The 25,984-nt window shown below is 35.5% G+C and overlaps 1 protein-coding gene across 7 annotated transcripts in view; it reads left to right on the top strand.

Moving 5' to 3' along the window:
* Window positions 1-25,984, top strand: part of ATP11C (ATPase phospholipid transporting 11C (ATP11C blood group)) — a 189,413-nt gene that overhangs the window by 114,916 nt on the left and 48,513 nt on the right. For all 7 annotated transcript variants that reach the window (XR_014020068.1, XM_081277597.1, XM_081277595.1 and 4 more), the window contains 14 exons: window positions 633-761; window positions 2,528-2,631; window positions 4,934-4,984; window positions 5,930-5,994; window positions 6,314-6,395; window positions 7,319-7,469; window positions 8,385-8,582; window positions 16,545-16,706; window positions 17,590-17,741; window positions 18,375-18,446; window positions 20,748-20,821; window positions 22,555-22,658; window positions 23,409-23,590; window positions 25,535-25,798. Coding sequence is in view for 6 of the 7 variants with exons in the window: in XM_081277597.1 (XP_081133723.1) it covers window positions 633-761; window positions 2,528-2,631; window positions 4,934-4,984; window positions 5,930-5,994; window positions 6,314-6,395; window positions 7,319-7,469; window positions 8,385-8,582; window positions 16,545-16,706; window positions 17,590-17,741; window positions 18,375-18,446; window positions 20,748-20,821; window positions 22,555-22,658; window positions 23,409-23,590; window positions 25,535-25,798 (1,790 nt within the window). In the remaining variant the exon portion in view is untranslated. The remainder of the gene's footprint in view (window positions 1-632; window positions 762-2,527; window positions 2,632-4,933; window positions 4,985-5,929; window positions 5,995-6,313; window positions 6,396-7,318; window positions 7,470-8,384; window positions 8,583-16,544; window positions 16,707-17,589; window positions 17,742-18,374; window positions 18,447-20,747; window positions 20,822-22,554; window positions 22,659-23,408; window positions 23,591-25,534; window positions 25,799-25,984) is intronic.

Raw genomic sequence — 25,984 nt, 5'->3', positions numbered from 1 at the left:
AGATCTGGGACATGAATTGAGATTAAAAAGTACAAGCTTTTAACTATTATGATTCACTCTTTACATTATAAAATTATTCCTGATTTCTTCTCTCGGTTTTTTTCTCATTTGAGTTTTGAATATTTGCTGATAGGAAATTGTTTTTCATTGCTCTATTGATTAATTCTTCTGATAGCAGATGGATTTTTAGGTTGACCTATAGAAAAAAATTAAATATTATGGGGAAATGATTGATGCCTCTATAATTAACTGAGGTTTTGTTCATGAATTGCCTAATTTGTGATATGTACATTTTCTTGAGCCATTCATGAGATGATAAGGTCATTTATTTATTAAACATTAGTTCCAGAAATATCAGAACAATTGGGTGTCAGAATTGTTTATTAGAGGTAAAGGTCAATACTAAGGTAATCTGAAAGCATCCTAAATCCTTGTGACCTTAAAGAGAATTCTGGATGTTAAGTAATATTCTTTTTATCACCTTTTACATTGTGCAGGATCCTGAGATACCCCCAAAGCATAAGAGCTGGAGTTGTGTCCTACTAATGTTTTAACTTTAGTGTGTGTTTTAATGATGTTTAGTTTGGAATTCAAAACATTTATATTTATATTTATTTTACTCTCCATTTTAGGTTGGTGATGTAGTAGAAGTTAGTGCAGATGAAACCTTTCCCTGCGATCTTATTCTTCTATCATCCTGTACCACTGATGGAACCTGTTATGTCACTACAGCTAGTCTTGATGGGGAATCTAATTGTAAGGTGAGACTGAACCTTGCCTAAGCATTTTGAGCTCAGGATAGTTAATCATACAATAGTGCTTCCAAACAAATGCTTCCTAAACTCTTTATTTTCCCTATTCATGTAGGTTTTGTATTTGAAGAGAGCTGTTATATAATTGTCTTTGTCTCCTAAGTATATTCTCATCTTTGGGGATAAGGATGGTGTTGGGCAGGGAAAAACCATGCCCCAAATAAAAGCCACCACAATTTTTATATCACTGCTTGAATTTAATGTTAACATAATCCACGTAATATTTTATTTAGACTTTTTAAAATGCAAGTAATTTTAGGCTGAAACTATATAAAAATAACTTTATATACTCTAACCTTACAACTTGATTTATTTTTAACCTATGACAAAGTATATTTTCTTTAAAATATGTTTATTCCTGGGATTTAGGAGTTCTAACCTGGAATAATTTGATTGCCTTTTAAAAAATACGTTAGGATATACTTTGGCAAACATTTGCTTTATTACAACTAGGAGGAATTTTAAGTGTGGTAAAATGTCGCATCTAAATGAATAATAAGTTACTTCCCTGGTACTTTCTGGTGCAGTTAGTTTTTGACTATCACCTAGAATGATGAGCAGTAACAAGGAGTTAAAATCCTCTCAGTGCTGCCTTTAAGGAATGATATTAATGTGCTGACCTCTGAGTATATCCTTGGAGAATTTCTTTTCTCATTTATTCCCTCTGGAGTTGAAGACTAGTACTTAGTATGTGAAAAAGGAAATTTACCATTTAAATGGCTGATTCTGTATTTCAAGGACATTGTGAGATGAACTAGTAGCATTTAAGCTGTTTAAAAAGAGCTATATTTTAGGGAATGTCAAGATAAAATCAATAAATCTACCTAAAGATTCCCTAATAGTGAAAAAGTTACTTAGAAGAAGAAAACTTTTAGGTAGTTTTTTTTTTTTCTATTACATTGATTTGATCACATCAGCTAAAAGTACAGAAGTTTTCAAAAATCAGGCGATAGTTTTAAATATTGTTCAGGAAGTGCCATAATATTCCCTAAAGACTATATGTCAACAGCTTTCCCTTCTGCATTAAGCAGTATACTCCTTGAATCAGTATTAGCCTTTGTTTGATGATTTATAAATGGATTCATTGAAGCTTACTTTCAGTTTTGGATGTATCAAGTGTGTAATACACTCTAGTAGAATATTCTGTCTAACAAGATATCCTCTTCCTGCCCCTCATACCAAATGTAGTGATTTGAGCATTTTCAAGATCATTAATTAAGCTATTTGTGTAATGGAACATTAATGAGTTTTTTCTTATTATTGACAAAATTTTTACATTGCTATGACCAAAAAGGGTTGTGTTCCATTCAAATGTGCAAATCTGCATAGCTATACACTATAGTAAGCAAAATAATAAGTCTCAGTTCTATAAATAGGAAGAAGAATAAATGTATTAAATTTTCATTTTTTTAGTTAATTATATGCCTGCTGCAAATGGAATGCTCTTGACGTCAATATCAAGAAGAACTTTTAGTTGCTTTTTTCTATTATCTTCGAAATCCCTTTATAGCAGGGTTATTTTTTAAATTATTTATGGTATATTTTAAGATTAATACCATACAATTTATTTGGTGGGAAATGTGCATCAATATTTGTAATATTTTGCCAAAGCCTCTTACTAAAACATACCATTTCTGGAACACAGTTGTGTAGGATAATGAAAAGAAACACTTTTTTTTTTTTTAAATTTGCTTTATTCCCCTGCTTTCATCTAGACCCATTATGCCGTGCGGGATACCATTGCAATGTGTACAGCAGAGTCCATTGATAGCCTCCGAGCAGCAATTGAATGTGAACAGCCTCAACCTGACCTGTACAAGTAAGAATCACCTGGTCTCTCCATACTGCTACCTCTTAGCTCTGATGCTTTTCACCATCCGTATTGCAAAGAAACGCCCACCACTTGCCAGCCTACTCTCATGTATGTTTTTATGAGCTGTTCTTCCTTCTGGAAGGAAAATGAATTAAATCAGCCTTGTTCACTACCAGCCTAAGATAAATTATTGTGAGCCCGGGCATCCTATGTTTTTTCTTTTGTTTATTTTTGTTATTTGTAAACATGACCATCTATCAAAATTTTAAATGATGTTATCCCAAAGGGCTAATCTGTCAGACTAATGGAGTTCCCAGTGTTAATTAAAATAGAAATAAAACCCTTTTTTACATGCCATCCACTGTTAAAAAGAGAAGACAATATTGGGCCATGCAATTAGTAGGCACTCTGTCTTTTCTTGAAGTGATCACAATGAACTGAGGATTGCAAATATGCTATTTCTTGATCACAGTGAACAGTTAAGTTGAAGGAATAGTAAAATGGTATAATTTCTTCTGTTTTTCTACTTAGGCTCTCTGGAATAGATTTGCTGGTTAACAGTTATTGTAGATTTTAAAAATTTGATATTTGATTTTAAGACTGGTTAGTTGGGTTGATTAGAGCATGTTGCTAATGAGGCTATAGTAACAGTTTTTATCCCCACATTGTCCAATTAATGTCATTCTATTACACATGGTATCCATTACCTAGGCCATCCACTTTGTTAGTGCACACTGTTTAAAATGGGGACCATATGGTTGAATATACTTTATATTGACACCTAATAGGAGGAAAACAAAGTATATCCTACTGTGAGAATACTGCCCTCCCTCCTTCCCATTATTTCTTCTGTCCTCCTTCCTTTCCTATCTTCTATATTCACCTTGAGAGTAAGAACTAGAGCCAAAAGTAAAACAGCTATTCTCCATCTTCAAGGAACTCACAATGAGCAAAGTAGATAAAATAGTAAAGCTAAGCTTACAGTGTAATAATAGATATAATCCAAAATCCATGGAATCACAGAAAAGGGAGTGACTTACTCTGCCTATAAGTTAGATATATATATATATATATATATACTCTTGTATATTTATTGAGAAACTGAAAAGTTGCTTTAAATATGAAAGAGAATTTTAGGGTAGATAAGATTATTCCTAATTTCCCTAGACAAAATTAGATCTCTTGGTAATAATCACTTGCATATATTTGATTGTTCCTTTATCTTTATTAAAACAATGGAGTATGTCTTTTTCACTTAGCACCTAGTGCAGTACTGGCATAATTAATATACTATGAATGAAGGAACAGATTTTCATATTTTATAGTAATATAAAGTATTTCTCTTGTTCTATAAAGAAAACAATGTTTATATTGGAAATTACAAAATACTTTTTTTGAAAGGTAAAGTACATTTATTAAAAATAAAAATAATACACAGTAAAACACTCTTATTAAGGAGAAATTGGGCATTTTTACCAAATTTGGCAGAAATGCAGATTACCATGTGTCCAGTATATTAAATGATTGGCTGAAGCTCAGAATTGAGATCAGCTACAAGATGCAGGCTGGACATTTCCAAGGTTGCAATCAAGTATTCATTGTCTAAGACTACTGCCATGGTTCAGAAGATGGTCCTGGGACCAGCAGCATCAGCATCACCTAGGATCTTGAATTAGGAGCTCAAATATGGGGGCCCAAAGATGTTTGTTTTTGTTTTGTTTTGTTTTTGTGTCAGGGTCTCTCTAAGTTGCTTAGGGCCTTGCTAAGTTGCTGGGATTGGCTTTGAACTTGTGATCCTTCTGCTGTAGCCTCCCAAGTTGCTGGAATTACAGTCATGCACTACCACACCTGATGAGATGTGTGGTGAGATCACCACATCTGGTGAACCCTCCAGTGATTTTGATGGCATGCTCCTGTGTAAGAACTACTGACTAATGATTTTGAAAGTTATGTTTTAGCACCAGATACCTTTCTTCACATGAATCTAAAATAGAAGTCACATTATTTATATAAAGGCATTAAAGAAGAGAGATATCCTGTGCATGCATAGTGCCAAATAGAGCTTGAAAATCAATTTAGAATCTTTGTTTACTTTCTTACAATCCATAATATTATTTTAGAGATTAGATTAAAATGCTGTACATCTTTTGATTCAATATAACTTTTCCCTCAGAAATATAATAGGATTTTGTCATTTATTCAGAATCTTATCTTTTGCATTATTTGTATTTTGATTTATTTCCATATTGGTGGTATTTGGATTTCACCTGGACATAGAAAATACACTTGTTATTATGTTCTTTTACAGGTTTGTTGGACGAATCAATATCTATAGTAATAGTCTTGAGGCTGTTGCCAGGTTAGTTTGTTATTCCTTTAACCTGTTCTTATGGGAGGGGAGATATATTTCTTTTTAAACTTACTAAAATAGTTAACTACCTTTCTTAATAGAAAAGGATATAAAAATAAACAATTAACTAGCCTTCTGATTGGCAGAGTTGTGGGGTCTCTGTGTATAGAGGTAGGGGATTGTTGAAAATTAATGCTTAGGATTTCCAAAACAGCAGACCTCTATATCCTTTGACTAATATTCCTAGACCTGTTCTAGGCTCTGTGTTTATTGTACTTGGTTATATAGTGGCTGACAAGGTGGGAAATACACATGGCGAACAGTGGTTTAAAGGAGAGTAATTGAAGAACTATGCAGTATATAAAACATAGAGTGAATTACTTGGACCTAAGTAAAATGATAGGCCAGTAATTTATAATGAGCCAATTCATAAAAAGGAAGTTGATTTTATTCCTCTTCTGTCACCCAGTTAATTACCTCAACTTTTCCACTTGGCCATTTTAGTCATGCTTAAAAGAGACTTAAGGAAATGAAGGGTGATATTGCAAATGGTGGGTAATTACTCTCTACAAAGATGCCAGTGTTTTTCTCACCTTGAGTTTGTCTTCACAGTATTTTATTCGTGACCCTCTGTTTCTGTTCCTCACTGTCTGTTACTCTGTCCTGTTTTTGTCTTGCTATCTGTGACTCATAATCACTTGATCCCTTTGTGCATTTCTTTACCTCTGCGTGTTGCTAGCTACTCCTGTGCTGTGCTTCCATCTGTGCTGTTCCCTCAAGTCACTTCAGAGGGAGGGATCTTTCAGCTTGTCCTGGGGAGTAAACATATGGTAGAAGTAGACAGATACATCCGGAAACCCTTGGAGATGGATATGTGTCAGGGCAAAATCTGTCCTCACAGTTGATGATGCCATGCATTTTTTTTAATAAGCTGTGTTCATTTTTTTTGTTTAGGTCTTTGGGACCTGAAAATCTCTTGCTGAAAGGAGCTACACTAAAAAATACCAAGAAGATATATGGTAAACAATTTTTAAAATATACTTACCAGAAATAAGTTATATAAGGCCTGTGAATAAATAGTCCATGTTTAAAAATGAACATGGCAGATGTTGTATTTATTATCAGCTATATTTATGTGTTGGGAATTTACAAGATGATAAACAAACATGAAATATGATACATAATTTACAGAATTAAAATTATATCAAATAATGTATTAACTAGTAAGTAGAATAGGACTTAGGATTTTTACATTTATAGACTTGAAAATTTATAGAACCAAGGGGTAGGAAGTTGGTTGATAAATTCAGTTATAATAACCTACTTTTCTTTCCTTAGGAGTTGCTGTTTACACTGGGATGGAAACCAAAATGGCTTTGAACTACCAAGGGAAATCTCAAAAACGTTCTGCTGTTGAAAAGTTAGTGTGCACCATGATTTCTTTAGTCATTATTGATTGACATAGTTACTTCCTCAGTAATTCCAAACTAGTATAACAAAAAAATATTTCAGTTATAATAGCAGCTAGCATTTTGAGTGTTTATTTTCCAGAAACTATCCTTAATAGTTTATATGTCAGATTTTATTTAATCTGCTGAAGAACTCCTTAAAAAGTAATTTGTATTAGCTTCTCCACTTTACAGACCAGAAAATGGTCTTTAAGAGGATAAGTGACTTACCTAAGCTTACATAGCTATTAAAGGTAGAATTTACTTGAATAATAAATTCATTTCCTTTCATTATTGTAGTTAGTGGTTTGGAGGTGTCTCATTGCTGTGTTCATGTTGGTTCTACAATATAGATAATAATCTCCTAGCAAATGGTATCAAGTAGATCTTCAAGCCAGGTACAACTGACAGAGACCTCTCTATCATGGGCATGGATATCCAGTATCTCAATGGCACCTTCTCCAGAGCTGTACTTTCAAACTATGCTGAGAAAGAATATATACTGAACTTGAGGATTTCACATGGCTACCTGCCCTCAGTTCCAAATATTTAGAATTTAGGGACATGGAGACAAGCTACTCTTTATGGGTTGAATAGGTAATTATGTGTGTCTCCATCATCTCCTATTCCTTTATAAGAACCTTACTAAAAGTGTGTTAATCTAGCCAGCTATTGATTGGGGCAACACTGGTGATAATAATAAATAGTTCAGGGCTAGCTTTTAAGTTTTGTCACTCTATAGCAGTGCTGCAGCTATGATAACTGAGTTTCATATGTAAAAGCTTGTGTTGTGTTTGAATATCATTCACAGAGAAATGTTAGATAACTGAACAGTTTAATTTATATTTGATGTCTTAATTAGATAGTTTTAAAACCCATACTCTTATTTTTTCAGATCTATTAATGCCTTCTTGATGGTTTATTTATTTATCTTATTGACCAAAGCTGCAGTATGCACTACTCTAAAGTATGTATGGCAGAGTACCCCATATAATGATGAACCTTGGTATAACCAAAAGACTCAGAAAGAACGGGAGACTTTAAAGGTAACTTGTTTTCCACTGAAAATTGTAGCTCAAGGATTTTGTAACCATTCATCCTTTATGGAAATACTAGTCAGAGAAATGATACCTTTGTTAGCTTCTATGTTTTCTTTTTGGTTATAGCCCTATACCATTAAATATTTAAGTTTTAATTTTTTTAAAATTTTACATAAAGCATCCATGATTTTTACTTTTGTTTTTACATTACTGGAGATTGAACCCAGGGACACTCTACCACTGAGTTATGTCCCTATCCCTTTTTACCTTTTATTTGGAGACAAGGTCTTACAAAGTTGCCCGTGCTGATCTCAGACTTTGCACTCTTCCTGCCTCTACCTCAGCCTCTTGAGTCCCTGAAGTGTGTCACTGCACCTGGCGTCTATGCTTGATTTGAGCTCTTTAGTTAAGATTTTGAAGTAAACTGGCAAGAAATGCTGGCATTTTAATACAATGTGAGCTTGTGAGATATGATAGCATAATGGATATTTGTATGTAAATGAAGGGATGAAGGGAGCAGAGGACTTAAGAAAGTGAAAAAAGTGTAAATATAGAAGGTACTGGGGCTGGGGTTGTTGCTGTAGAGCACTTGCCTATCACACCTGAGTCACTGGGTTCAATCCTTAGCACCACATAAAAGAACAAATAAATAAAATAAAGTTATTATGTCCATATACAACTAAAACAATATTTTAAAAATGAAGGTATATACCCTGAACAACAATGATAAAATTGAAAATGTTCCTAAATGTTTTCACATTGTGATAATTTTGACTACAATGATGTAGTATCTTTGGTAAGTTTCTCTAGAGCAAGAGCAATGCTTTCAGCATTGACTGATAAAAAGAAAGTCAACTGTTTACTTTATATTCATCTGATGGAGCTGTGCATCTAACTAGCATTAATGGTCTCTTTTATTAGGTTCTGAAAATGTTCACCGACTTCCTATCATTTATGGTCCTATTCAACTTTATCATCCCTGTCTCCATGTATGTCACAGTAGAAATGCAGAAATTCTTGGGTTCCTTCTTCATTTCATGGGATAAAGACTTTTATGATGAAGAAATTAACGAAGGAGCCTTGGTTAACACATCAGACCTTAATGAAGAACTTGGTCAGGTTAGAACACATTTTTGCTTACAACAAGTTAATGTAGTGTAATTCCTTTTTTTCGTGTGTGTATAGTATAGATTATCAATATATGTCCCCATTTCATATTTAGAAATGTGATTAAAAGTTCTTTTATGCAGGCATGTAATAAAGGTAAGCAGTGTTTTCATCACCATAGCATCAGTTCTTTTGCTGGCATTTTTGAGAAGGATGCAATTTATATATTAAATTAGAATGTTGCAGAAATTCTTTTTTTATATTTATTTTTTTAGGTGTAGATGGACACAACACATTGCCTTTATTTTTATGTGGTGCTGAAGATCGAACCCTGGTCCCGCCTGTGCTAGTCGAGCGTTCTACTGCTGGGCCACAATCCCAGCCCCAGAAATTCTTTTTAAAATTCACCAAGTGATGTTGTTAGATTACTAAGTTATTGCTTTAGAATAGGAAACATACAGTCTTCATTACTATCTATAATCATTTATGGATACAATACAGAGTAGTAAATATAGCTGTTTTATAAATGCATGTTGTTCAATAAACAAAATTGACTGGAGTTGTGCTATTGACCTTTTCTTGGTATTTTCTGATCCGAAGGAATATAGACCTAGAAAGCAGAGTTAATTATTGTGGTATGTGAATTTAAATGAAGGGAAAATGTGAAGGCATGTACTCCTTAAAATGCTTTCTGCTTCATATACCAATATAGCCAAGTCAGTGGCCTCGTTTCTAACCCAGGTGCATTTATTTTCTGTTGTGATGCTGTCTAACTGTAATTCCAAGTAATGACCTCTTAGTTGCTTTGCTCATTAATATTGAAATACTCTCCCCCTTTTGTCTGAATTTACAGTGTATCATGTAATGATCATCACAGGCTGAGGGAATTTTCTGGCATGCATTTAATTCTCATGATATTTAGAATGTCAAGGATGTGGAAATGTCATTTCTGTGATTGGGAAATGCAAACTCGATTAATGAAACTGTGGGCTGGAACAGTGCCTCACACTTGTTTTAAATGGGGCTGATTTGCATGTAATACCTTAAAATTCCCTTGCCCTGAATTTAGCCCTCCCACTACCCGCACTCTCTATTTCTGCTTTTGACACAATCTTTGCCTAACCAGAGTACCCTTTTAATAACTAAGGACTCTCCAGATAATATTTTGTTTAGATCTGACTTCAGAACACTAGTAAGCCAGACCTTAGAACCTGTATTCCATATAGACACTGAAGCACTAAGAATAAGACAAAAATTGAAAGAACCGATGGCTTTTCTCTTGTTGTTCCTAGAAGATTTTTTTGTTCATGAGTTGAACTTCCATAGCTGACCCTAACCTTTTTAAGGTACAAATTTTCATCCATGGACAGAGCTATCTGAATAAAAGTACTCTGCTCTTGATAAAAGGCATCAGTCTGAAGGCTTATTGCATGAAAATATTTTTGAGTATACATGCCACCTCTGATGATCCTTTTCCCCTGACAATTAATTTAGTGGTTCATCCTAGATGCTGAGTAAATGTTCCTGTTCTCTATTCGGTGCCTCATTGTGTGAATTCACCTACCAAGGGTGAGCATAAGTAGCCTGGGGCTAGCCTCTAGTAACTATTGCAAACAGACTAGCCACCATTCTATGTGTGACACTCAATGCTCTGCAGAGACAGACAGCATTTCCAGACCAGGTTTTCCTTGATGTGACTCATCTCTTTCAGATCTCTACTTCAGCAGATTCTATATTACCATATAGACTCTATTAAGACTGTAAATAGTAAAGTAGGGCTTGTGAAAAGGAGCTATGGTTTTTGTTTCAGTGTCCACTCCTTTGCCCACCAGACCCTGCGTGTCTGGGTGTGATTATCTTTTAATCAAATCATTAATTCAATAGCAGATCATACCCAGTGTCTTAAACAACTTGCCATCATTATTAGCTTGTTTGTGTAGAAACTACCTGAATGAAAATGCAGAGAAGTCTTTGAATAGTTTCTTAGACAATTTAGCATTTTGTGTATACCGGTATACACAAAATTAAGTGTAACCAGTTTCTTCCTTGATAAGTCATAATTTAATATCTATAGGGCTTTTTTATGTTACTAAAGGCAGTATCAGTTCATTCCCACCAATGTCATGTCAAATATTTGCTTAACCTCTTTAAAAAGTGACCTACTGGCAGGGTATGTAGTGCACGCCTGAAATCCCAGTTACTTTGGAGGCTGAGACAGGAGGATCTCGAGTTTAAAGCCAGTCTCAGCAACTAGCAAAGCCTTAAGCAACTTAATGAGACCCTGTTTCCAATATATATATAAAATAGATGTGTGTGGCTCAGTGGTTAAGTGCCCTGGATTCAATCCCCAGTACCAGGAGGGAAAATTAGGTTCTGGTATTAAAAAAAATGAATAAAAAGATATGTTAGGACAGTGTTTGATGTGAGAACCAAATAAATTATTCAGCTTTGTTCGAAAATAGTAGGGTCTTTTATGATTAGACACCAATCTTATACAACCAAATGGTTTCAGTCCATCTTGAAAAAATTATGAGACTAGCCTTCTTCTGTATATCCTCTCCTAGTCTTGTGGCTGTGTTAATCTAGCAGGAACCACCCCCCACTCAGTCCACTGCCATGCAGACAGGGTAGAGTTATAAAAAGTACTAGTGGGATGTTTGCATCCCCAGATAATATTGCTGCATTCACTGTTAACCTTGTTTTTGCTAGATGAGGTGAAGGTATAACCCATACCCATCAGGGCCTTAGGAATTCTGATAGAGGGTTTATAAAAACATAGTTACTGGCTAAGCATATAGCTCAGGTATAGAATACTTGCCTAGAATATTTGAGGCCCTGGGTTCTACTCCCAGCATTGTAATAAAAAAAAAAAGAGTTAACAGTTTCTTGGTTAGGGATCATCCCTGCTTCCAGCACTTACAGTTGTATCCCTGGTCCTATGACCACTGCATTAGGTAGAGGGAAAAATAAAAGAAGAAGAAGAAAAGTTGAAGTGATCTGAGGAAAAAGGGAAAGCAGTATAGTTGTTACACCAGCATACTTTTCCCTTGGCAAGAATTACATAGTCATGCACAGGATATGATGGCACATAACCTGTAATCCCAGATACTAGGGAGGCTGAGGCAGGAAGATCATAGGTTCAAGGCCAGCCTCAGTAACTTAGGCCCTGTCTCAAAAAATAAAAAGGACTGGGTGTCACAGGAAAGCAGGGAGTTAAAACTCCAAACCTTAGTTTTTTAATTCTAATGAAAGAAAAATTTAAGCCAAACACCAAAAGCCATGCAAGACAACTTTATTATAAGCAACAGTTGAGTTAGAAGTGAGGTGAAAATAAAGTAGAAGATAAGTAAGGCTCAAGCAGAGAACACACTAAAGGGAGAGAGTGAATCTTCCTCTGAGCTCCCCATTTATGGGTCAGCATCCACTTATCAGAGAGAACATTTGGCATTTGGTTTGGGGGGATTGGCTTACTTAGCATGATATTCTCCAACTCCATCCATTTACCTGCAAATACCATAATTTTATTCTCTTGTAATGCTGAGTAATATTTCATTGTGTTTATGTACCATGATTTGTTTATCCATTTCTTTATCCTTCTTTATTGAAGGGCATCTAGGTTGCTTCCACAGTTTAGCTATTGTGATTGTGCTGCTATAAACATTGATGTGGCTGCATTACTATAGTATGTTGATTTTAAGTCCTTTGGGTATAGACTGAGGAGTGGGATAGCTGGATGAAATGGTGGTTCCATTCCAGGTTTTCCAAGGAATCTATATACTGCTTTCCATATTGGTTGCACCAATTTGCAGTTCCACTAGCAATATATGAGTGTGCCTTTTCCCCCCACATCCTCACCAACACTTATTGTTGTATTCTTAATAGCTGCCATTCTGACTGGAGTGAGGTCAAATCTTAGAGTAGTTTTGATTTGCATTCTCTAATTATTAGAGATATTGAACATTTTTTCATATATTTGTTGATTGGCTGTATATCATCTTCTGAGAAGTTGTTCAGTTCCTTGGCCCATTTGTTGATTGGGTTGTTTGGTTTTTTTTTTTTTTTTATGTTAAGTTTTTTGAGTTCTTTAATATCATGGAGATTAGTGCTTTATCTGACGTGCATGTGGCAAAAGTTTGTTCCCAAAATGTGGGCTCTCTCTTCACCTCATTGATGTTTCTTTTGCTGATAAGAAGCTTTTTAGTTTGAATCCATCCCATTTATTGATCCTTGATTTTATTTCTTGCACTTTAGTAGTCTTATTGAGGAAGTTGGGGCCTAATCTGACATGATGAAGATTTGGGCCTACTTTTTTTCTATTAGACGCAGAGTCTCTGGTTTAATTCCTAGGTCCTTGATCCACTTTGAGTTGGGTTTTGTGCATGGTGAGAGATAGGGGCTTATTTTCATTTGGTTGCATATGGATTTCCAGTTTTCCCAGCACCATTTGTTAAAGAGGCTATTTTTTTCTCCAATATATGTTTTTGGCACCTTTGTCTAGTATGAGGTGACTGTATTTATGTGGGTTTGTATCTGTCTCTTCTATTCTGTACCATTGTTCTCCAAGTCTGTATTGGTGCCAGTACCATGCTGCTTTTGTTACTGTAGCTTTCTAGTATAGTTTAAGGTCTAGTATTGTGATGACTCTTACTTCACTCTTGCTGAGGATTACTGTGGTAATTGGAGCAGAGACATTTTTTGAATTTAGTTGGTCCTTTCCAGCTGTCATGGCAGCCATCATATTCAGGGAGGCTTCATCTACCAGTCAGTCCCATGTTAATGTGGGAATTGGAGTCAGTGGCCAGTCAGAAGTTTAGTGCACCTGCACTACCAAAGGAATCTTCCTTCCCAGACAAGTGGAAACACCTATAGCCATAATTCCTAGCTTGGTACCAACCTCAATGGATCCTGTCAAGAGTTAGTCCCATTAATCCTTTTCTATTGACATATTTTTCAACTAGCCTCCTGTTTATTTTCTACAAATTAACTTCAACCCTTTGCTTTCTCGTCCACTGTGAAAGTAGTTTAAAGAAGACCTTAAAGAACACTTGCCATATGTTTCACTGCTTATTTCTAGTGAAATAGAAATGGGGCTGTGGCTCAGTGGTTAAACACCCCTGAGTTCAATGCCAGTACCCTCCCCCCAAAAAGAATTGCATAGTCAAATTAGGATACCCTCCTTCCCCACTTCCCCAAATCCACCAGAAAAACAAAGGAAGATCTAATGGGGACACTTCTTTAGTCCTTCTCTTATTGAATATAAGCTATCTATGGGCTGGGCCCCCAGCTACCAGTCATCTCATTATCATACAACATAAGGTCTTATCACTCTGGAGATGCCAAGTATTTTAGTAGCTATGCATCAGGAAAAAATGGAGATGGGGAGAGATGGCCAAGTATACATTTCACAATAGCCATAAAATGGTAAGTTTTAACTTGCTGATATAGGGGAATCTGTTCAACAGGCTCAAAGTTGTCCTTAAAGAGGAAGAGGTTGCTTGGGAGAGAGTCAGGCAGCCAAGGGGAAGCCTTTCATTTAAATGTGAGTTGTTTGGTTGTTGTTTTGTTTTAATTTTTTTCCTGGTGCTGGAAATGAAAGCCAGGGCCTCATGCATGCTAGGCAAGTATACCACCACTGAGCTACATCCTCAGGCCTGAGATTATTTTTTGTGGGTGGTAGAGGTGGGGATGTGATGTACCAGGGGTTCTTACCCACTGAGTCATATCCCATCTCATTTTTATTTTTTGAGACAGTGCCTTACTAAGTTGTTGAGACTGGCTTTGAACTTGTGATCCTCCTGCCTCAGCTTCCCAAGCGACTGGGATTACAGGTGTGTGCCACTGCACCTGTCCCTAGCTCTTATTATATTTTATTTTGAGACAGGGCCCCACTAAGTTGCTGAGGCTGGCTTTGGAATTGCAGTCCCCTGCATCAGCCTCCTGATACACTGGAATTACTGGTGTGCACCACCAAGTCTGGCAAGAATATTTTTGGGGGCGGGGTGTAAGAATCATATCTGGTCTTCCCCTTCCTTTCCCAGAGTATATGTTATATAATGGGGCACTGGTTGTTAAGTCTGATCATTGGACCAATAGTATCAATATCACCTAGGAATTTAGGAGAGCAAATTATCCAGCCCCAACTCAGACCTATTAAGTCAGAACTGGAAAACAGAACCCAAAACTCTTGAGTTTTAATAAGCCATCCAAGTACAGGTAACACATGCTCTAGTTTGATCATTGATGTATTCTGGTATAGTTTATTTGGCTCTACCTGTGAATGTCAGTGTTTTCAGACCTCTGCTACCCAAACTGTTACGTAGGTGAAGAAATTGTATTTTATATTTCGAAGTTATCACCTTTGACACTAATGAGAAATTTTGAATGGGCTAATGCTAATCCACCTGTAGAATGTGAAACAACCTGGCATAGCCTTCAGGAGAAAATGAAAGTTAATAATTTGGATCAGAAAAAAAGCTTCAAAAAATTTCATTTGAACTGCAAAATCTAAATGGTACATGAATAATAACACTTGGATTAATTTAAAGAGAGAATTCAAACTTGGCTGGGTAACAGGGGGAAAAAAAAGGAAAGATTGGAATGCTATATTTGTGCCTGTGCTACAACTGTGAAAAGCTTTGAAAAATAATTAGAAAGCAACTATTGCTGGAGTTCATCTCCTTCTCCCTTACATAATAAAAACCTTAATCTTGTGCTTATGGTTGTTCCTGTCAGCCCATAATTTTAACTATTTAAGCATAAATTGCCAAAAAGGAGGATAAAATTGTGGGTTTTCAAAGTCAGATATTATAAATAGAAGAGATAAATCTGAGATAAAATAGAAATGCTTAAAATAGTCTATTGTAATGGAAAATTTATTTTATAGCTGATTCTCCTATTATTTATTAAAATATGCTTATGTTATACATGAACCTATTATTATAAACTGTTTTTATAATTTTTTTATAAATTTGGAAACTTATGAGAAGTGTCTGAAAAATGTGCATACTGTGTAGAAAGAAATACAGTAGTGTTTTTTTATCACTATTGACCTATTATGTCTCCTAATTAGATTACTTTTCTAGTCTATATTCTGTGATTCTTATGGTATTATATGATATAATACATATTCAATGTTTTTACAGAAAATTTTAGTTTTCAGGGGGGAAAAACTCATCAGTTTTTATTTAATTTTGTTACATCCAGCTAATTTTTGGTTCCTATTAATTTTTTTTCTAATGGGTTATTTACATGCCAGCCCATAAAGAGAGAAAAAGAATGTGTGTGTGCGTGTGTGTGTGTGTGTGTGTGTCGTGCACACACTTGTGTATGTATGTGTGTGTGTAAAGTAAATGCTCAGTATATTAGTATATTTTCGTTTCCCCCTTGGAAAATTAATATAGCTTCTATACATTGAAACAGGTTAAGTTAAATAGTTAAATTAAAGAGTTTTTAGTTTGATAAGAAAGTCATGGTTTTTCTTCTTATTGATCTTCTACATTTAAGTAGGTCTACCTTAGTTAATGTAACTATTTCAGTGTCTTTAAAAACATTCATTCCTCATTTGTTTAATAGGATTGCCTCTGTAATTCCTGACATTTGACAAGAAGTCTTAGAAGTGATTTTTCCCCTATAGATATGAAATTTTAATAACTAAAATTATTAGTTAAATAAAAACTAATAGGTTTTAGTTAACTAAAAATTCATGGATGGGGCTGGGGTTGTGGCTCAGTGGTAGAGCGCCTGCCTAGCACATGTGAGGCACTGGGTTCAGTCCTCAGCATCACATAAAGATAAATAAATGGAGATATTGTATCTATCTACAACTAAAACAAATATTAAAAAAAATTCATGGTCTAGGGATACAGCTCAGTGGTAGAGCACTTGTCTTGCATGTGTGAGGCCCTGGGTTCAATCCCCAGAACCTTAAAATAATTATCACACTAAAGAAACATATGTTTGTGTCCTTATTTTTAGGTGGATTATGTATTTACAGATAAGACTGGAACACTTACTGAAAATAGCATGGAATTCATTGAATGCTGCATAGATGGGCACAAATATAAAGGTGTAACTCAGGAAGTTGATGGATTATCTCAGACTGATGGACCTTTAACATATTTTGACAAAGCAGATAAGGTGACATTTTCTGCATTACCATTTTTACCTGAGAATTCAATCTATATAAGCATGTACTTCCCCCTGCATAGTAGAAACAATTTTCCAGTAGACAAATAACTTAAGTTTTTGAATAACCATTTGATTTTTCTTTTGGCTTTGCCATTTCTTGTTTTACTAATACCACTAGAATTTATAAATTAGTAGAGCTTATAAGTAGAGAGAATTATGGGAAGTAGCATTTAAGTAAAAATTTCATTTGCCTATCTGATTATAATTTTTTTAAAATATGAGCTCCTTCAAAGAATGATATCTCTTCAAATCATTTAGGTCCTAGGAGTATGTAGATATTAAATGACCCAGAGTGTCCCTATACCTGAGCTATTGCTCAATTATGAATTAGGTATCAAATGGCATTCCTTAGCCAGGCCTGGTGGTGCACGCCTGTAATACCAGCAGCTCGGGAGGCTGAGACAGGAGGATTGTGAGTTCAAAGCCAGCCTCAGCAAAAGTGAGGAATTAAGCAACTCAGTGAGACTCTAGGGCTGGGGATGTGGCTCAGTGGGTGAGTGCCCCAAATTCAATTCCCAGTAACACCCCCACCCCTCACCCAATAAATATATGGCATTCCCTTTAGTCCATTAAGAAGTTAGTGGCTTATTATAGGTGGCACTACCATAACCTGAATGTGTTTATGCATCCTCTAGGGATACTGGCTAGGGACCAGAAATTCTGTTAGCAGTTGAGGGAATATATAGCTCATTTGAATCCTAGGAATTTATAATTTCTGTTACTCAGTTCTCTAGAGGTTATAATATTCTCTCACATTAATACATTTTATGTGCTTAGTGCCTAGTGATCAAAGTCAAAATAATGCAGTTATTCTTCTGTTGCTTTTCCACAGAATCGAGAAGAACTCTTTCTGCGTGCTTTGTGTTTATGTCATACTGTAGAAATTAAAACAAATGATACTGTTGATGGAGCTACAGAATCAGCTGAATTAACCTATATCTCCTCCTCACCAGATGAAATAGCTTTGGTGAAAGGAGCTAAAAAGTAAGCACTCTTGTACTTCTCCTAAGAAAGTGAAATCACAGGATTACAGGAGTTAATTTGAGTTTTTTTTCCATTTGCTCGGATAACCATATTGTGTACCTCTTCTCTAAGTGCTATCTAAAAGTTTGTAAAAATCCCCAAATATAACCAGTTACATCCAAATAGAAAATAGTGATGCATTGATGTAATTTGCCCTATTATTTATGTATGCTAGCCACGAGTCTGAATTTTCACATTATGTTTTGCAATATAATGTGTCTGGCCAATAACAAATAGCAGTGTCCACTTTTTGTACAGCACATATTATTTTTAAAGTGCTGCCAGCAATTTTGACAACATTTGATAATTGACAGTCCAGTTTTCCCCAGGAGGCTCAAGATGATTAAGTGGCTAAAAGGTCACTTAATATGTTAGCTGCAGAATTGCAATTACAAATTGTCTTTACCTTGGTTATAATAATTGTGACTGGGCTTTGACTTGCTCTGTTTTATCAACTGATCCAGGAATGGTAAGTGCAGTTATAGGTTGAGATCATGTTAGAGAGAAGAATTAACAAGGATGAATAGCTCCATTACAAGGGGAAATTAATTGTTCCTTAGAGACACACAAAGGTTCTTTTTTTGTTTTTGATAGGTATGGGTTCACATTTTTAGGAAATCGGAATGGACATATGATACTAGAGAACCAAAGAAAAGAAATAGAAGAGTAAGTAGCTCTGTGTTGTCTTATGTCCGTCACTCCCAACCCCAGTCAACTTTACATGGATTTCGGAAGGGTTACAAAGGAAACTAATGGACCTATAAATGTAGAACTCTGCTCTCTCATTTCAGAGTTCTATATAATAAATGTAGTAGTAGAAGCTGTTTTTAATACAATGGCAGGAACTGGGATGTGTTTCACATGTAGGTCCAGTAGCCAGAATGAGAATTTGCCTGGATTGTTCCTGAAATTTAGATATCATTTTAGTTCTTTAACACATGCTACAAGAAAAATCAGAGAATGTGTATGAAACCTTCTGCTATCTAGAGCCCAAGAAATCACTCTGGGATTACAAGCCCAGCAATTCCAAACACCAAAGTAGCTTTGGTGTTCAATAGAACCTTTGCCGTGTTCTTAGAAATTCAGGTGCTAGCCTAAGGGCAAGTACCCTGGTACAGCAGTATCTTAGGATCTTAGTATTTCTGTTTTTGCTATAAAACCCCAAGGAACAAAGCCACCTTGGCTTAATGACAGAGTTTAAATAGGCTCAGTGATTAATTCAAATTTTTCATTTGAACTTGAAATGTAATTATCTTATTTGACTTCCATTCTGGCCCTGAGAATCCCATGAGATTCATCTCAGAAACCTGTAATACATGTAAAGGCCCTTGGGTAATAGTCCCCTTTGAGGTGGGATGCTCGGCAGTCCAGAGGAAGGCTCTGTGGTCTGATTGCCAGCAACCTGGAGTCATGGTGACCATCCAGATTCTAGTCAGTCCACAACAGTACCTCTGTCTGGCCAACACCAAATGAAATGCTACACATAGATGTCTTAAACACAGCTCCCTTCCCCACCTCAAAAAGCAAAAATTGGTCCACTCACCCCCACCAAAATCAAGCTATATAATAAACCTTTTAAGAAAATATTTTCTGGTTTGTAGATAGACAGAATGCCTTTATTTTATTTGTATATGGTGATAAGGATTGAACCCAGTGCCTCACACATGCAAGAAAGTGCTTTGCTACTGAGCTACAGTCCATCCCAACATTTTTATGTTAAATATATGTATCTAAGTTGTTTATTTTTTAAAAAAATTCCATCATCCTTTTTTTTTGATAATTGCCTCTTATTTTAATTCTTCTGTATCCTTACATCTGATTAATAGTTTAGCCATACATACACAAATCTGATCAGTCTCTTAATATCATTCCACTCTTTAAACCCTTCATTAGCTTCCTGTTGCTCTTAAGACAAAATGCCAAACTTCTTAACCAACCCACAAAGTTCTGTTTTCAGCTCCTGCTTGCCTTTCTTGCTTCATTTCTTGCTGTTTGCCTGTGAATGAGTTTTCCATGCAAAGGGAAACTTTAAAGTCCTTGCTATGCCTTTGTATCTGATCTTAGTCTATACTATCAGAATGCCCTGTCCCCTTTCTGCATATCATTCTTGCAGAACCCAGCTCAGGCACCTCTTTCAGAAAACCTTCCTTCCGATGGCTTTTTTTTTTTTTCTGTAGTTTTATCTCTCCTTTGTAAGTGCCTTTTTTTCACTATTTGACAACTGGGAGAGTTATTGTATTTTAACCTTTTCTGCATTAGAATGTGGTGAACTCGGGCTGGAGTTGTGGCTCAGTGGTAGAGCACTTGCCTAGCACGTGTGAGGCCCTAGCTTCAATCCTCAGCACCACGTAAAAATAAGTAAAATAAAAGTATTATGTCCAACTACAATTAAAAAATATTTTTTTTTCAAAATGTGGTAAACTCCTTGGGGGAGTGGGCTCACGCAGATTCACCACTGTTCCCCAACACACAGCACAATGACTGGCCCTTAAGAGGCACTCATAGAACATAGTAAAATAATTAGAAGAGCAGAACTATTTCTAGATCCTTCCAGATATGGCTTGGTGGGACTGCTTTTTGTTCTCCATTCGTATGTAGTCGCTCTCCTTACTATTTTAAGTAATATAATAAAAGGATATAAATACCCTACCAACTCAGATATCCTGTGACAGCAGGTTCTATATGTAGAGAAATTTAAAAAAAGAAAGTACCAGTTGTGTATACAACTAGCTACCCTCATCCAAAGAGGAGAATTATCTGTTCATTTAAGGTTTTTAAATATCTTTTTTAATTTATTTATTTGTATGTTTTGAATACACAACAGTGGAATGCATTACAATTCTTATTACACATATAGAGCTCAATTTTTTCATATCTCTGTATATAAAGTTTAGATGTTTCTATTGTGTTATATTTTGCTCAGCATGGCCCAGGTATTTTACTTTTTTCATGTCTATTCTTTTGAAGGTATGAACTTCTTCACACCTTAAACTTTGATTCCCTCCGCCGACGTATGAGTGTAATTGTGAAGACTCAAGGAGGTATACCTCTTCAAACTTGACTTTTTCCATTTGTAGGATAAAGTATTTCAGAAAATTTAAGCATTGTAGGTAGTAGCTTAGGAGTAGGTAAAGTTTTGCAAAACAGCGGCATTTATAAATACGCCTTCATGTGTTTATTTGGAAACATGTTCAGTTTGTCAAATTGTCAATGGCAGAATGCCTGGTGTGATAGTAAATGCATTTTCTTGGAAATAAAACTGTATTCCTTTGAACTGGCTATCCAGACAGGAACTGAAAGGATGACTTATGCTTCAGTGTACTCAACTATGAATATGTTTAGAGAACTCACTTTCTTAGTGCTCAATTGTGAATATTTCCTGGGTGCTTCAACCATACTCATTATTGTAGTCAAAGTATTATTGGTGGTCACCACCAATAAAGTTATGCTATAGTAATTTTACTGGAGACAGCAGTCAGATGTAGTTAGATGGTCTAGAATTACCAACAGCAGGAAGCCTAGAGTGTAAAGAGCTCCTGCTTTAATCACCCAGACCTTCCTAGTTCCCCTGTTGCTCCCTGGAATTTGGTGACTTAGAGATGATTCAGTCAGATTTCTGGGAAGGGCATACTAGATTCATTCAAGAGCTCAAGGATCTTTAACAAAATATGGCTTGCTCTTTGCAAAGGAACCAGTACCATCATCCCAGATCCTCAATGTCTTTGAGATGCACCATGGTGATTTGTCTTCTCAAATTCTGAAAGGCCCATGGGGAGCACTCTCAGATGTGTGTGTATGTGTGCACACATGTGTCTTTGGCCCAGGAGGTTTGTTTTCTAAATATCCTTGTTTTATTTCCCAGTAATATACTTTAGCAATAAATCCGTTCCAAATTCATTAATGTAAGAATGAGGATGGACACACTTTTCCTCATACTTGTGGTATGAATGCAAAGACATTAAATTGATTTTAATGTATGGCAATGGGATCTGTTTTATAATTTTATTTATTTTTAATTTTTTGTCATATGATTTTTAAATACATTTTGGATGTGTGAGGAAAAACCAAAAAGCACATTTAACTTTTGAATTACCCACTGTTCTCATGTGTGCACATCTACATATGTGTTCTCCTACATATGATGAAGTGTCTGGAAAAGTGGCCTGCAAAGGTTGTTTTCCTCAGAACTCTGCTTTTTTAATTTGTTGAATTCAACTATCTGCTTTATAAGGATTAAGTGTCTCTTAGTGCTCAAATGTGAATTTCCCAGGTATATGAACTAATCTAAAGTTCTGCTTGTACCAGTATAAGCATTTTACAAAGCTATTTTCAAGTTCCTAGTAAAAGCTGTCAAGCCAGTGTTTCAAAAGCTAACTTTGTATAGCTTATTCATAATTGAAGCCTGTTTGAACTTGAGTTTGGTTTTTCATGTTCATAGATGCCCTATGTGCACTCTAGGCCATTGCTGAGTACATTTTAAAAAATAATCCTATTGCCTCTCCTTGATACAAGTGTGGTCCTCCATGAGTCACTGGGAAGAAATGTATTTTAACAGAGTAGCATGTTGTAAATTCTGGCTTATTTATTGTGTCCATAAGGGTCTAAATTTCTCCTGACAGACTAAAGCTTAAGATGTCTAATTTCATTTGGGTGTGTGTTGAAAGGCAGGTTTGGAATACATAGCAGCTGGTTGGGAGAGGTCACTTTAACAGTTCTCTTATTAAAATATCAATACCAGTCTTAAAATTCTGAGTATTTTGGTTCTTTGTTTTAGGAGACATCCTTCTTTTTTGTAAAGGAGCAGATTCAGCAGTTTTTCCCAGGGTGCAAAACCATGAAATTGAGTTAACTAAAGCCCATGTGGAACGTAATGCAATGGTGAGCCTACATCCCTCCCCTCAATAAGTGAATGGAGAAGTGCTGGAAATGTTTATGGGATTACTTTTTAAATGGATGTTTAAGCTGGGCATAGTGATGCATGCTTCTGATCACAGCTCCTGGGCAGACCAGAGCAGGAGGACCTTAAGTTCTGGGTCTTAACAAGAGGGAGAGAAGGACAAATGAGTGACTTCTGAGCAAAGGGATTCAAGAGCTGGTTGGTGAATATTTCACACATGCTTGAGGTTAAAATAAAATGGGAGCTTGATCTGCCTTGGTAATTTAAAGAATCAGTGCCTTAAAATAAAAATAAAAAAGGGTTGGGGATATAGCTCAGTGGTGGAACGTACCTGGGTTCAATCCCGAGTACCACATAAATATAAATAAGTGGATGTTTAAGTGAATTTTATTTTTATTGTGTATTTTTGTATTGGCAGATTTAATATTATTTTCTTTATTTTAATATAAACTATTATCTTTGGAGTAACATTTGATCAGAATTTGCAGCCTTATAAGCTTTTCCAGAATCTTTGTTAAAAGCTCTATTTTATTTATTCAAAACCTACAATGTTACCTTTTTCAGTTGCATTCTGTTCATTTTTTTAAACTACAAATGTGTCAGAATTTCTCTTTATACAAAGCAAGAGTATTTAAAGAGCTTTTGTATCTGTGTGTGTGTGTGTGTGTGTGTGTGTGTGTGTGTGTTCAGCTATTATGGGGATAATTATAAATCTCCTACTTTGCTTCTAGGATGGGTACCGGACACTCTGTGTGGCCTTCAAAGAAATTACTCCAGATGATTATGAAATAATTAACAGACAGCTCATAGAGGCAAAAATGGCCTTACAAGACAGAGAAGAAAAAATGGAAAAGGTTTTTGATGATATTGAGACAAACATGAATTTAATTGGAGCCACTGCAGTGGAAGACAAGTAACTAGAAATGATACTCTTGTTATTTTAATGACCAGGCATTTACGGTGGCATCTGTCCCAAATTAGTAATTTATTCATGTTTTGAAATCTCTGATTTAACTTTGTTGTCTAAATAGGCTTAAAGATTCATTTATTTTTAACAAGTATGAAAAATTACACCAGATTTTGATCTGTTTGTAGGAATGGTTTTTAAGTTAAATACATGTGACTTAGAAGAATGAACCAGTTAGTACTAAAGTTTTTGGATATTTAAGCCAACTACTTATTTATGTAGATATTTATAAAGTAGACTGTTATGTGTAAAGAGGGATGCTAGAGTCATCAGTAGAGCTGGTACCTGGAAGAATGGGTAAGATTTTGACAGAGATGAACAGAAAGAAAATCCAACGTAAAGTGAACAGCACAAGTGCTTAATCTAACCTGGTTTCACAGACCAGAGTATAGTTTTGCTTACTTTAAAATAATATTCTTGGGCTGGGGATGTGGCTCAAGCGGTAGCACGCTCGCCTGGCATGCGTGCGGCCCGGGTTCGATCCTCAGCACCACATACCAACAAAAGATGTTGTGTCCGCCGAGAACTGAAAAATAAATATTAAAAATTCTCTCTCTCTCTCTCTCTCCCCTCTCTCACTCTCTCTTTAAAAAAAAAAAATAATAATATTCTTTTAAATATACAGGCTGAACTCTGCCAAACATAATTGTAGGACTCTGGCATTGATCTTCTTGAAAGAATAAGTGTTAAATTCTTAATATTTTAGGAGTTTTCTAAGGATTATAAAGGCAAATTATGAGATATAACCAAACAAAAAGTTATAAACATATATTCAGTTTGTATAGTTATACATAATTATAGGGTTCATTTTGACATAGTCATACATGCATGGACATAATTTGTTCCACTTCAGTCCTAGTACTTGTCCTTTCCCTCTTCTCCTCCTTTCCCCTATTTCCCTTTCTCTACTGGTCTTCTTTCTAATTTTTTAATTAGTGCTTTATAGATATATCTAAATGTGAAATTCATTGTAATATATTCATATATATATACATGGATGGCATAATTTGGTTAGTTTCATTCTGGAGTTTTTCCCTTTTCCCATCCCTCCTTCTTCCCCCTCAATCCTCTTCTTCTGCTTCAGTGATCTCCCTTCTGTTTTCATGGAATAGAACCACCATATTACCCAGCTATCCCACTCTTTAGTATTTATCCAAAAGAACTAAAGCAAGCCTACTATATTGATACAGGCACATCAGTGTTTATAGCAGCACAGTTTACAATAATCAATTATAGAAACTGCCCAGGAGCCCATCAACAGATAAAGAAAATGTTGAGTTTTACTCAGCAATAAAGAAGAATGAAATTATGGTATTTGCTGGTAAATGGGTGGAACTAGAAGACATCATGCTGAACAAAATAAGCCAGACTCAGAAAGTTAAGGGTTGAATGTTTACTCACATATGCAGAAGCCAGACAAAATAAGGGAAAAAGGCGGGAGGGAATCCCATAGAAGTATAATTTTTCTTTCAGAATTTATTTATACACACACACACACACACACATACATATATACACACACACATATATATATATACATATATAAAAATATATGTATGGTAATATATAAGATATAATGAGGTTAACAATGAATACAAATATATGGTGAGTTTCTGAGTGATGATTCTCAGTTTTGCCATTAGGTATTAATTACCTCAAGAGATAGCATGAACTTTTCTGGACTTCATTGTTTGAAATTCATTTTAATAATTAAAACTGTACCAAAGATAATGATCTCACGAGTAAAGGGTATATAAGAAAACCAACTGTGATAAATTGTCACAACTGTAGAATTATAGTGAATTGTAAAGAATGTTCTCTTCAGGAAGCTTTCTTGTAGAATCCCTGTCAGGTATTTTAAAGGATAACAAGGCTTCCTTGTGTTCCCAGGCTACAAGATCAAGCTGCAGAGACCATTGAAGCTCTGCATGCAGCTGGCCTGAAAGTCTGGGTGCTTACTGGTGACAAGATGGAGACGGCCAAATCCACATGCTATGCCTGCCGTCTTTTCCAAACTGGCACTGAGCTCTTAGAACTCACCACAAAAACTATTGAAGAAAGTGAAAGGAAAGAAGATCGATTACATGAATTGTTGATAGAATATCGGAAGAAGTTGCTGCATGAATTTCCTAAAAGTACTAGAAGCCTTAAAAAGTAAGCAAGTACATCAATTTCTTACACTTAGACATTGGTACAGATGTAAAAAACAACTGTTTATGCAGAAGGCTCCATTTTCTATAATTTACCATTCTCTGTTTGCAGGTATTTTTTTCTTTACAAGTTAAAACCTTCCCTGAGGGCCTAGCTAATGGCACATTTGAGGTTATTTGATACTTTACA

This window comes from Spermophilus citellus (genome assembly GCF_964194105.1).
Source record: "Spermophilus citellus genome assembly, chromosome: X".
Classification (NCBI taxonomy): Eukaryota; Metazoa; Chordata; class Mammalia; order Rodentia; family Sciuridae; genus Spermophilus; species Spermophilus citellus.
The sequence above is the reverse complement of the archived record's forward strand: the minus strand, read 5'-3'. Positions and strand labels throughout refer to the sequence as shown.